This window comes from Oncorhynchus mykiss, chromosome 3, assembly GCF_057628025.1.
Source record: "Oncorhynchus mykiss isolate SJ-2025 chromosome 3, ASM5762802v1, whole genome shotgun sequence".
NCBI lineage: Eukaryota > Metazoa > Chordata > Actinopteri > Salmoniformes > Salmonidae > Oncorhynchus > Oncorhynchus mykiss.
In genome coordinates, this window is record NC_143024.1 from 31,699,561 (window position 1) to 31,713,239 (window position 13,679).

At 43.5% G+C, this 13,679-nt stretch overlaps 1 protein-coding gene across 15 annotated transcripts in view; it reads left to right on the top strand.

Annotated features, from left to right (window-relative positions):
- Positions 1 to 13,132, top strand: part of LOC110512735 (protein cordon-bleu) — a 69,152-nt gene extending 56,020 nt beyond the window's left edge. For all 15 annotated transcript variants that reach the window (XM_021592925.3, XM_090228239.1, XM_090228226.1 and 12 more), the window contains 7 exons: positions 2,551 to 2,706; positions 6,530 to 6,836; positions 7,610 to 7,731; positions 7,917 to 9,850; positions 9,981 to 10,100; positions 10,713 to 10,994; positions 11,518 to 13,132. In XM_021592925.3, the coding sequence (XP_021448600.3) occupies positions 2,551 to 2,706; positions 6,530 to 6,836; positions 7,610 to 7,731; positions 7,917 to 9,850; positions 9,981 to 10,100; positions 10,713 to 10,994; positions 11,518 to 11,601 (3,005 nt within the window). In that variant the 3' untranslated portion in view covers positions 11,602 to 13,132. The remainder of the gene's footprint in view (positions 1 to 2,550; positions 2,707 to 6,529; positions 6,837 to 7,609; positions 7,732 to 7,916; positions 9,851 to 9,980; positions 10,101 to 10,712; positions 10,995 to 11,517) is intronic.
- Positions 13,133 to 13,679: the final 547 nt, after the last annotated feature.

Consider the following 13,679-nt stretch of genomic DNA (forward strand, 5'->3'; position numbering starts at 1 on the left):
ATCTTTAAGAAATGGCTTTCTTCTTGCCACTCTTCCATAAAGGCCAGATTTGTGCAATATACGACTGATTGTTGTCCTATGGACAGAGTCTCCCACCTCAGCTGTAGATCTCTGCAGTTCATCCAGAGTGATCATGGGCCTCTTGGCTGCATCTCTGATCAGTCTTCTCCTTGTATGAGCTGAAAGTTTAGAGGGACGGCCAGGTCTTGGTAGATTTGCAGTGGTCTGATACTCCTTCCATTTCAATATTATCGCTTGCACAGTGCTCCTTGGGATGTTTAAAGGTTGGGAAATCTTTTTGTATCCAAATCCGGCTTTAAACTTCTTCACAACAGTATCTTGGACCTGCCTGGTGTGTTCCTTGTTCTTCATGATGCTCTCTGCGCTTTTAACGGACCTCTGAGACTATCACAGTGCAGGTGCATTTATACGGAGACTCGATTACACACAGGTGGATTGTATTTATCATCATTAGTCATTTAGGTCAACATTGGATCATTCAGAGATCCTCACTGAACTTCTGGAGAGAGTTTGCTGCACTGAAAGTAAAGGGGCTGAATAATTTGGCACGCCCAATTTTTCAGTTTTTGATTTGTTAAAAAAGTTTGAAATATCCAATAAATGTCGTTCCACTTCATGATTGTGTCCCACTTGTTGTTGATTCTTCACAAAAAAATACAGTTTTATATCTTTATGTTTGAAGCCTGAAATGTGGCAAAAGGTCGCAAAGTTCAAGGGGGCCGAATACTTTCGCAAGGCACTGTACAATTCATCACATCAAGGGTGAGCTCACCATTGATCTAAATAATTGAGTAAAACGCATTCTAAAAATCTAATGTAATCCGGCGATGGGTAGTGTGTGCGCGCCACACTGTTTTTTTTTTTTGCGTCAACCAAAGATAATAAGAGGAGGCAAGATGAGTTTGGTCTGTTTGCAGTATGCATGTTGAAGGGGTTATGTTGTCTATGATCATTCACTTCCCTTCATTCAATTCCAGAAGTTTACTTGAAAGATTTGGGAACCATTCCTTCTCCTCATTATAACATATTTTGTCTGACAGATGTTTACGTGACACCCAGAATGCATTGTATAATGTCAACAAACATGGCATCACACATAGCTGGCAAATAGCTTAGCATTAGCTCATCACAATCAGTACAACCTTCAAAAAAGTATTTTACATACATCAAAGGTGTCCATTACAATCTATGCAATAATCGGAATGCATTACTTGTCACCAATACTTGAAAACATGAATAAAACTGTAAATACATTATGCTCAATACATACATACTGTATGCTGCAGTAGAAAAGACAACACGATATACAGAAAATAAGGCACTTACTTTGATAGGAACGCACACATGTCCAAAGTTATTATTGGTAAGGAAAACAACAATGAAGGCAATGCGAGCGCCAGCCAGGAAATGTGCCAGGGGGAAAAAGTTTGTAAGACTGCGCAAATATCTGCATATTTGATCTGTGGAAACACTGGGGAGGTGCTTGGGCTCTCCTCGAAGAGAGAGGTTTGTCCGGCTCAGTAAAGCCTCAAACATAAATTGTCTGCTACAGTGAAATGTGCTACTTTTATGTGAATTAATGAGGCAGCGGAACACACCTCAACTCAAACTGTTGTTAGAAAATAATTTGAAATTGACAAGTTGAAACAGCCTATAGATAATTAGCAGGCAGTGTGGGTTAACTGTCCTGTTGCGCATCAATCATATTTTGGAACAGTGCATTCTAACGTTGGGTGCATAACAAATCACGCTGGGGCGACCGTTAGAGATATTTGGAACTCACGGGTGAAAAGGTTAAAACTGCAACATATTTTCTCTCAGCCTCATGGCAAAATGTGAACAACAGCATGAGATTAGCTATCAAGCAGCAACATTTTTCTCTGACCCGGGACAAAAAGTGTGGAATTGCAGGAAATTAGCTTTACAATTGCAACATATTCTCAGACTCATGACAAAATGTGTAGAATAGCTTTACAAAACGTGTTGAAATGCAGGAAGTTAGCTGTTTTCCTAAAAAACGAATCCGTTTTTCTAAAACGGGCCCCAAATGGGGTAGTCCGGCCCTGGCCTGGAGTGTTTTGTGAAGCTCTATTTCTATCTCCCTTAGCTGGAGTCTGGGGGCATAGAGTCTGATGTGATCTCTGCTCTGCTCTGTTTAAGGGGCTCTGATTAGAGACTCTGATCAGCAAGCAACACAATTGCCACTGAGAAGCTTTTCTTCAAGCGAGTAGCTTTACTGTACTTTCCCCACATACATTAAGCATTATAAGCAGCTTTCAGTAATTTGTTAATGTAGCCATTCATTGATTGCCTTGTATATTTTGCTTATTGTTTAATGTTTTCAAAAAAAGTAATTTAATTCTGCACAGTATGATGAACAAAGGCAATATTATTTTTAACAGTTGTATTTCCTGTTTTATTTTATTTGAATGATCATACAGAACTTGTGTTTTTGAATGAAACTTTCTCAAGCCGATTGATTTCCCCCATTCTAACACCCAGTGTTGCTGCCTCCTTCCTTTTCTTTAGGTGCTGAGCGTCCAGTGCCACTCAAACCTCTGCGAACCCCAGTACGGGAGCTCCCCCAGTTAGTCATCCCCTCACCCCCGCCTCCCCCTCCCCCTCCCTCAGACCCAGACTCCCCCGATGCCTCACCAGAGAACCACATGGAGGAGGCCCCTCAGTGTAGGTCTTTCATCCCAGCTGACCTCTACTATTGGGCTGCCTTTCCCTCCGGCAGCCAGCCACTCTCCTTCCAACCTTCATGTCTTCCTCTAACTCCTCTCCTTCTTCAGTGCTGCTTCCCTCCCTGAACTTCATAGTTGTTGTTGAATGTCCCGTGTGGCTCAGTTGGTAGAGCATGGTGCTTGCAATGCCAAGGTTGTGGGTTTGAGTCCCAGAGGGGAACAGTACCATGTACTGTAAGTTGCTCTGGTTCAGAGCTTCTGCTAAATGACTAACATGTTGAAATCAATCTCTGTGTGTGTGTCACAGTTTTCAAATCAAATGTATTTATATAGCCCTTCGTACATCAGCTGATATCTCAAAGTGCTGTACAGAAACCCAGCCTAAAACCCCAAACAGCAAGCAATGCAGGTGTAGAAGCACGGTGGCTAGGAAAAACTCCCTAGAAAGGCCAAAACCTAGGAAGAAACCTAGAGAGGAACCAGGCTATGTGGGGTGGCCAGTCCTCTTCTGGCTGTGCCGGGTGGAGATTATAACAGAACATGGCCAAGATGTTCAAATGTTCATAAATGACCAGCATGGTCGAATAATAATAAGGCAGAACAGTTGAAACTGGAGCAGCAGCACGGTCAGGTGGACTGGGGACAGCAAGGAGTCATCATGTCAGGTAGTCCTGGGGCATGGTCCTAGGGCTCAGGTCAGTTGAAACTGGAGCAGCAGTACGGCCAGGTGGACTGGGGACAGCAAGGAGTCATCGTGTCAGGTAGTCCTGGGGCATGGTCCTAGGGCTCAGGTCCTCCGAGAGAGAGAAAGAAAGAGAGAAGGAGAGAATTAGAGAACGCACACTTAAATTCACACAGGACACCGAATAGGACAGGAGAAGTACTCCAGATATAACAAACTGACCCTAGCCCCCCGACACAAACTACTGCAGCATAAATACTGGAGGCTGAGACAGGAGGGGTCAGGAAACACTGTGGCCCCATCCGAGGACACCCCCGGACAGGGCCAAACAGGAAGGATATAACCCCACCCACTTTGCCAAAGCACAGCCCCCACACCACTAGAGGGATATCTTCAACCACCAACCTACCATCCTGAGACAAGGCTGTTAATGTGTAGTCCAGCTCATGTGGATATTCTATCCAGGCTTTCCACGTGGTTCATCTCCTTTGCAGTCAGTTAAACAGTTATGAGGCCGCCTTTGTAACAGACAGGCTGATAGGCCAGCTGAGCCCAATGCTGAAAGTCAGTTGTGACAGTAAAGTTCCTTCTATCCCAAATGGTACCCTATTCTCTATATAATGCTCTTCTTTTGACCAGGGCCTAATGCACTATATATGGAATAGTGTGCCATTTTAAGACGCAACGTTAATCAACCTGTGAGGTTTTCATCCCATGTTTTTTTATCTCCTGCTGTCTGTAAAGGGCTGTGATTTTATGTTTCTGTTGTCAGGCTACGATAGCGGCAACTTCTTTCTCCAGGGCTCCAGAACACCTTTATCTACCCTGTCCTAGTTCTATCTTATGTCTTCTTTTCCCTCTCTCTGCCTCTCCCCTCCACAGTCTACTGCTGTGCCCCTGTCCGTTTCCCGTTCTCCAAGCCTCGGTGAACAGACAGACAGACAAACTTCTCTGGCCTGCCGTCCTCTCACTGTCTTCCTCTCCTCCCTCGCTTCTTCTACACCTTCGTCTCTTCCTGCCGGACCTCTGCTCCTTCCATCCTTCTTATTCTGTTCTTAGAACTGCCCCTTGAACTGACTTTCTTTCCCATCTCTATGCTTTCAAATCCCTCTATTGTGGAATGGGGCTTCCTTTTCCTTGTGTTTGTGGCTTGTTTTTATAAATGTCTTAATATACAGTATAAACTATAAGCCGTTTTGTATTTCAGCTAGTTATACAGTGGTTGGTACAGTAGAGAACTAAGAGGAGATTGATGTGTGAGGGCTGATGGGGACAGGAATGTGTGTTCAGTAGGCTGTTTTAAGTGCAGATGAGATAGCCATACATGTATTGAGTGTGGAGTGATTGATGGAGACATTTTGAAATGAGGGTATAAGGAAAGTCATACGATATCTCCAAATCAATGATTTGATGGTGGTGGTATAGATTTCTATATTATTGCTTAGTGTTTGTAATGGTTAGTATCTAGAAACCAGGCTGTTTTTTCTCTGCATGCTGATTGGTTGTCTCCATTAAGGAGTGACCAATAAATCAATTACACTTTTTTTATGTGGAGGGGTCATCCTTTTTTTGAGAAGAACTCCTGGGACATTGGTTAGTATTAGTGGGTTTGTGAGAAGCTGCTTCACTGCGACAACATATCAGTGGTGAGAAGTTATGATAGCTATATAGAAGACACTCTTGTTTACATGTTTTTAGCTTTTAGTGAGTGAAATAAATAACTATTCTGTATTGGCCTATCCAGATATTCAGCCCTCCTTTAAGTCCCTTTGTCAATATCAGCATTCATATGGGTTTTTAATTGTGTTATATCGTACAAAAAAGCACTTTAAAAACATGTTTATCATCACAAGTGCAAAATTAGCATGACAGATCATTGACATCAAGGATTTCCTTGAAATGGACAAGCATGAAAACATTACTATTTTATCATTTCATTTAACATTAAAGACTTTAAAGACCACTTGTTTATTGAGGCCATGAGGAAATTATTTGTGATTGGGATTTTGTTTTGTGTGTGCTGGTAATGTGGCTTAGTGTGTTTTAGTATGTTGTGGAAAGAGAGATGATAGATGTCTATGACTGGATGTGGGTGAGAGTGTTACTGGCACAGAGAGAGAGTTACTGCCAGAGTGTCTTGACTTGGTTTGTGCATGGTTTGGGTTTATGTGATGGGAGCAAGCATGAGTTCATGTTTGTGTAAGATTTTGTTTTGGATAGGGATATACTGTGCATGTGCTTGAGGTTGTGTGCGAGAGTGTTTTTGGCTGTTTTGGGTAAAGTCGGTGTGTGCCTGGTGATTAGGGAGAGTGTGTGTGTGTGCTGGCTGTGGTCGCAGCTGGCATGACTAAGCCAGTGCTGGGAAAGGGTTGGGAAGACCACTGTTTGAGTCACTGGATCTCCAGGAACAGGCTCTCTTCACCATTACAGCTCTGCCTGAAGTTGACAGGCCCAGCTCTCTATCTCTCGCTCTCTCTCACTCTCTCTCACACACACACACACATACACACACACACACACACACACACACACACACACACACACACACACACACTGGAGCCAAGGTCACTCAGGGGTTAGGGGGCTTTAAATCATCTCTCTAACGACTTCTCAGTGATGTGCTCTGCATGCTGGCTGGATAATACTGTAAACCTAAGAAATGGAATATACATTAATGCTCCTGCTTTTGGCTTGATGATAAGTGAGACGTTATACAATCTAAATGTTTTGCTCCAAAGCCAAGTGGGAGACCATAGGACTACGGTATATAATGCAACATGTCAATATCGTTCATGGGAAATACTGAGTACAGGATCATAAGGTATGTTTAAGCCTGCTCATCAGCGTAGAGGTTTCATTGAGCCACAAGTGTGTGTGTGTGTGTGTCTCTGAATGTATGTCTAGCTAACATTGTATAATAATATTTATCTCACTCTTCCCCTTCACTGCATCCCTCCTTTCTCATGCACATGCTGTTGCTGTGAACTGTTCTTATCAATAGACCACAGATAACATTAACTATATTAGCTTATTTTGATTCATTATACAGCTTTCTTCTGTCAGTCGATAATACTGATAATAATACTGATGATTGTTGTTGATGATGATCATGTCTACCACCCCTCTACCCGGACCCCAGCTTGGCTGCACTCTCGGCAGCTCTCTGTGGCAGGACGCCAGACCCCAGACACAGAGGAAGAGGAGACTTTATCTATGGGCAGCAGTGGCAGCTTCCAGGATCAGGGCTATGCAGCCTCCGAGGGCATGGCTGAGGACTCTGGCCTGGTCAGCTCCCCCTTGGCCTCCGACACCACTCACCCTACCTCCCCTGACGGGAGCCTCTCCCTGGACTCTTCTGGCTCCTCTCACCCCATGATCCATCCCCTCACCAAGGACTGTTCTAGTGATAGTGACGAGGGCTGTGCCACGTGGGGCTCCAGACACAGGTACTCTAACTGTATTGCCACTCACCTGCTCTGCTCACTGCGTTATCATGGCAATGTTCAGGGTGCACACTTAGCACTGCTTTTCAATTATTCATTCTTAGTTATCCTACCCGTATGCACTTACTACTACTAGTTGCAGACCCTAGCTAAAGCTGATTTTCTCATTGGATGGTTACCTAGTCTTAGATGGCCCAGTCAACCAACGAGTCAGATCCTCCCTATGATTTACCAACTCCCTCCTCGCTCCCAGTTCTCAGTTCTGCCTCGCGTCTCTCACTATTTAGTCAGCTATCTCACGTCTCGCACGTTTCTGCACCGGCTTGTTTTTAAAGGCCTGTTTTACTGCGCCAACAGTGCTTCTTGACTGAGTCACTGCAGTCAACATGTGTTGAAGCTAAGGGGCTACCTTCCAGAGTCTGCAGCGTCACTTAAATCTGCTGGCCTCTAAAGTGAGGGCTCTGGGATTTTTCTCAGGAAAATAGGCTTTACCTAGTATGCAGGAGGAGGGTTCTCTTTGGCTTGGCCAAGAAGAGCAGGGATATAACCCCCATGCCTTTTTTAGTTTAGAAAATAAACACATGAATAAAACAGAGGAATGCTCAGTGGACATCTTGAACTAAGTGTGAAAGAAATATAAACTCAAACACAAAGGGCAGCAGGCTCCACCATCATCTAAATGTAACTTTCACATTTTTGAGTTAACTTGAGTTCTCCTTTTATGCTACCTGCAGAACAGTTCAAAACTTAACTTGTATTGCCCCCTCCTCCCTTAGACACAGCAGTGATATCAGCCACAACGACAAAGCAGGCAAAACAAAGGACATCTATGACGAGGACTCAGAGCTCACCGCTCAGCTCAACCAGACTCTGGCTGATCTGGATGCTGATCTTGCAAGTGAGCTTTCAGTAGAACACAAATTCAAAGAGAACATGTTTTATTGTCCATCAAATGCACATGAATGACATACTGGAGACATCCTGGAAACCACAATGGATGCACAGGACCAAAATAAATATTTGTTGTATAGTCATTAAGGAGGCCGGCTAACACATGTATTTTCATTTGTCCATGTCCACTAGATATAAGTCACATAGATGCTGTTTCAGTGCAAGAGCACCCCTACGTGATGTCCACTGAGAGCAATGACATCCCGGTGTCTGTGGTGGATATGGAGGTCCCGGTCACAGCCATAGATGAAGTCCTGGAGGACTACGAGACACCGAGCATGACGGATCACCAAGCCACACTAATGAGTAGCTCTCAAACAACAGACAATAAAAACCTGAACCACAGTCATCATCATTCAAGTGTTGGTGGCATACAGAACAAAAACAACAACGCCTGTACGTCTGACGGCTCCAGCAAAGTCAGCTCTGCTCAACCACAGCCTGCGCAGCGCCTCAAATCACCAGGGAAGAAGCTTGCCAATGGCACCACGGGGAAAGACCATACAGCAGGGGTCTCTAAGACTAAAGTAGAAGTTCAAAGATGGGAGTCCACTGAGGGAGCTGAGAGGAAAGCCTCACCTGTCAACAGCTCTCTCGCTGTCCCGGAGAGCCATTCCAAGTCCCCTGAGGAAGAGGTTCCCACCTATAGAGGCCACACTGCCTCACAGTCACAAATTAATATCACCTGTAGCCCAGTCTCTCGATTCGGTATGAAGACATTCACCATCATTCCTCCCAAGCCATTAGTTGCAACCCAGCCTCAGAAGCCAGCAGAGGCCACGGCCACTCTGAGAGCAGGTGCCATTAGAATTGACGATCAGGGTAACATGGTCAAAGTGCCCATCGCCCGAAACAAGTTTGGCAGTTCCTCTGAGTCTGGAATCAACAAAGATGACTCCGTCTCACCCCTCCTGGGGAAAGCCAAAGCCTTCTGGAGCTCCACAGAGAAGCAGGACACTTCTGCACCTTCGGTCCCCACTAGTAGAGGGCCTGTCCCTTTCACAAAGACCCCAAGCCCAGAGCCTGAGGTCCCTAAAACCACCCCACGGGTTGTAGCCTCTGACCCACCTGCAGCCAAGGCAACACCTAAGGCCTCTGAACCTGTAGCCAAGATGACACCTAAGGAAACATGCAAAGATGTTGAGGTAACAAAGGACGTCTCACAGGAAGCAGAGGGCAAGGCCCCAGTTCCAGTTTCAGAGACGCCTGTGCAGCAGCAGCAGCCTATGAAATTCAACACTGGTACTCTCCAAGATCAGAAAAGAAACCTTTCTTTCCTCAAGCCGTCCAGGAGAACATCCAGTCAGTACGTAGCTTCAGCCATTGCTAAATACGCTGTGAAGCCCACCATGGCCAAAGCTGACAACATCCAAGAAGTAACAGCAAAGTTGTCTGACCCCATGAGAAAGCCACCTGGCAGTTACAGCTATCAGAAAGAGGGTCGATCCTTTCATGTAAATCCACAGCGGTCCTCTGGTACATCTACTACAGTGAAGAAGGAGAGCAGCTCTGGGTCTGGATCCTATCACGCCGGTGCTAAATGTTACCCTGACTACCTCTCAGCAGAGAAACAGGTAGTCTCTGGTGAGTCGACGCAAGGAGTGGACCGGAGTGGTTATAGGAGCAGTTCTACCCTGCGAGGTGGAGGAGGGAGCTCCAAGTCACTGGACTCTGATACAGTGGCCAATAACAATAAGCAGCATGGGTCCAACAGTCCCAGTCCCAGACAGCAGACACCGATTACACCTCCACCACCAGCACCACAATCCACCACTAAACAGGTGCCTGCCATCTCCAAGCCCTCGCAGGGTCCACCACCTGCACAGAGCAGATCAGAGACAGTAGGTCCAAAAGGTAATCCAGCCCTGGCAAAGAAGCCTGAACCACCGCGATTGGCTGCAGCTGCTGCCAGCAACGACCTCCCAGAGCCCCAGCAGGTCAGTCTGTTTGGGCCGGTGAAGAAGTTCAAGCCTGTGATCATGAAGTCGGTCCAGATGGACACGTCGCTACACACCACTCTGATGTCGGCCATCCAGTGTGGGGATGGGAAGGAGAGGCTCAGAAAGGTGAGATAGAGAGACCGTCACGCTGACTTGACAAAGATCACTGTTTGTTTTGTTTTTTAAGTGGAAGTCTACAGCTAATTATAATGGGTGTAATGTAGGGATTTGGTTTCTATTTTCCCTGTCGGACTAGATATCGGACTCAAGTGCAAGCAGCACTTTGAAGAAATCGTCCTTTGTTGAGGAAGAGAATGAGCGATGTGCGCTACTGGCAGCCATTAGAGGCCAAAGTAACTCTGCAGGGCTAAGGAAGGTAAGCTATAGCCAAGAGCCAGACGGGGTTTTGCATTGGTTTTGCAATGTCTTGACGTAGCATGTCTTGCATGTCACTGAATAGCTCATTTCAGGAGAACAAGCAGCACTATGTTTATTATAGATGAGTCTATTTGCGTTCCTCTTGAATGTGATGTGGTTTGTTTTCATGTAAGGACCATGGTGAAATGAGAGGAGGAAATGTGTAGTTGTGAGGGAGGCCCGATGTGGTGAGCTCTAGAATGTTCCTGCCCAGCTCACCAGCAGGAATCTCAAAAATTTGCATTACTAAATCAGGTTCTCAGGGCAATAGCGTGGAATTTAGGTTTGATAAAAAATAATGGAATTTTTGATTGGAGTTCCTGATTCTATTCCTTAGCTACCTGTTAAATTCAGTTGGTGGAGCTAAAGTAGATCCAGGCTAGCGACAGTTAAACTTAGAGCAAAGCTGTTTGAAATGCTTTTTAACCTTTGTTTTGCTGCCTAGTAAACCACTGGGGTTAACAAAGTATAAGAGGGAAGTTGTGTGTGTGTGTGTGCGTGCATGTGGAAGCAGCCGTCAAGTGGGTCTATGTATCTGGACTGCCATTGTTCCCCTCTCTACGCTCCACAGACCATATCCCAGGCTGCAGAGGAGCTTGACAAGTTCAGCAAGACTGAGGAGGAGAACAGAGCTCTGTGTGATGCCTTCCCTGCCATGCCTCCCCCTCCTCCATTTGTGCCTCCGCCACCTCCACCCCCCTCTATGCTCCCTCCTCCTCCTGCCCCTCCCTCCACTCAGCCCAAGCCCACTATGATGGGGCAGCCCCCGGGGGCTGGGGGGAATCCCGCTCTGGCCCGGGATGCAATGCTGGAGGCCATCCGATCTGGCTCTGCAGCTGAGCGCCTGAAGAAGGTAGAGTATCTTCTGTACTGCAGGATACCACACTAACAATACATTAGCAACACCACAAAAGAGGGAGACCGTTATTGGGAGTGAGTTTAGTCATCAAGTTACAGGTTGTCAATTCCACGTTTTCAGATAGAGCAAATGGAGGTGATAATACATGACCTTTTGTGCATGCACTCACATGGGAACTCACCAGCCAGGCGACTACCCACCATTTCTCACCTAGTATTACCTTATCTTTTGTTGCAACATGTCTGTGACGGAACAAAGAACTCCTGGGAAACATTCTGTGCTAGCTGGAGACCAAGATTCCATCACGTAGTTCCACAGTCTGTGGAGCTGTGCAACTTGAGAAATGTATTGTTCCGTTAGATTAACCAATGAGACAAATACAATAAAAACACTTCCATTCTTCACAAAATAGTCTACTTCTTGCATGATCTGAACTCTTAACTTTAACTCAATGTCAGGTATTTTTTAATTGGTACAAAAATAACACTGATTTTCATGTTTCATCTATTTTATTCAGGTCAATGCCCCCACAAAAACAGTCCAAGTGAACGGTAGACTTGGTACTATACAAGCAGCATCATCGCTCTCACAAGGACAATAAAGAATCTTCCAGAATGATTCCAGAACATCTTGCTGATTAGAATCATCATAGGCAGCCAAATAATATATGTTATCTTTCACCTTAATTTATCATTGTCCTTATGTATATGTATCCAGTTATTTGTACTTTAATAGTTGCAATAATTGGAAAGATGAATCAATGTACAAAAGCATGTGCCAATAATTTTTGTTGCTTTGGAATATTTATTAGCTGCTCTTGCTGATGATAATAATCTTAGGAAATAATTGTTGTTCTTTTATTTTTTTAAAACTTTTTAATACTTGTCCACATGGAATTGATGCCTCATGCTGTCTTACTGTCAGTGTTATATTTGATTATTACATATGATATATTCCATGTTGTAGGATGCAGTGGATTCAAGCACTCCTTGATATAGTGCAATGAGTAACACCGGCCAAGGATGACAAAATTTGGCTCCAAGGGACTCTCCTCTCCAGGTGGTGGGTGATTAGGTATGTATCCTAAATAGTACACTACTTTTGACCAAAGCCCTATGGGCCCTGGACAAAAGTAGTGCACTATATAAGGAATAGGGTACCATTTCGAATGCATTCTAGTTTATTTTGCAAAGCTCTGGGTATTTAGATCTTGTCTATGCTGTTGTTCAACCTTTACATGTTTTTATTCTTTGATTTATAATGCCTCTTAATATATTTATTTTAATCTTCAGAGAAAAGATTACTAACATATCCTTTCTTGACATTACAAAATAATTTTTGAAGCATTTCTGTTTGTGTAACTATTGGTGAATAATATCACCATGACTTAGTAAAATAGTTTACTAATCAATAGATATATGAGTAACGAACAAGAGGTATGGGCTTTTATTCCATTTTCAGGAAAAAAGTCTGACTATTTGCTATGATTTTATTGTTTATTTAATCACAAAGTGTTCTATGTTGTTTGCATGGGGCTCCAATGCACAGCTTTTTGTTGTTGTACTCAACAGTAGATCTGATGTGCAGTACTGTACATGAGCTTGTCTCTCTAGATGTTTTATGGCATTACTATTGTAGTTGAAAGAAAGCAAAAGTGAATATTATAATATTTTATAAATGAAGTACTATCAATATTGATCAGAATGACTGAATGATAGACTTAAAGAGCCAACCAGTGTAAAGCATGAAAATAGGGACCACGGGATTCTAGACTGGTCTGTCAAAAGATGGATTCATAGGTTGTCCAGCTCCTTAAAATTCAGTTTAGATGTTTACTTATGTTCTAGATCAGGGGTATTCAACTCTTACCCTACGAGGTCTGGAGACTGCTGGTTTTCTGTGTTACCTGATAATGAACTGCACCCACCTAGTGTCCCAGGTCTAAATCAGTCACTGATTAGAGAGGAACAATGGAAAAAAACAAAGGAACTGTCTTTGAGGTCCTGAGTTGAGTTTGAGGCTAGAATGTTGTATATTTTGTAAACTACAGATCAATTATTACATTAATAAACTGTTGTTAAAATTGGAAATTAAACAGAATAATATGAAACCAATAAAATTGAGTTTTATAAGCTGTTGCTTTTTTGTGTTTTAGGAAGAATTTCACATTTTATTTGATCTGCAATTTTTTCTTTTTTTTCAATAAATGATTTTTGTAACCATGCAACAGTTTTTTTTCTTCTGTACATTGATCATGAATACTGTCTGAAGGTGCTCTTGAAATTGCACTGTAGCTATAATGTAAGTACAGTGTAACTACTTGCAGTAACCCTAATCCAAACTAAGATTGGGGTTGCACATTTTGGGGAATATTCAGAGGTGGAAATTTTACGTGGGAATTAACGGGAAAAATTGGAATTAACGGAAATATATGCAAATTAATACTATTATGTATTTATCATATCATATGGAGACAGACATAAACCTTATCATAAGTATACATAATTGCAAATTATTAAATCCTTCCAAAAGAAATGTAAATAACTAATTTGAACTTGAATTAAATCAGTTGTCTCTTCACATGGGATGAATTCACTGACCAACAAAAGAAAGGGAATATTGAATGGCATCTCCCCAAAACGTTTTCAACATTCATCTAGAAACGAAAGCTTTGGTTGT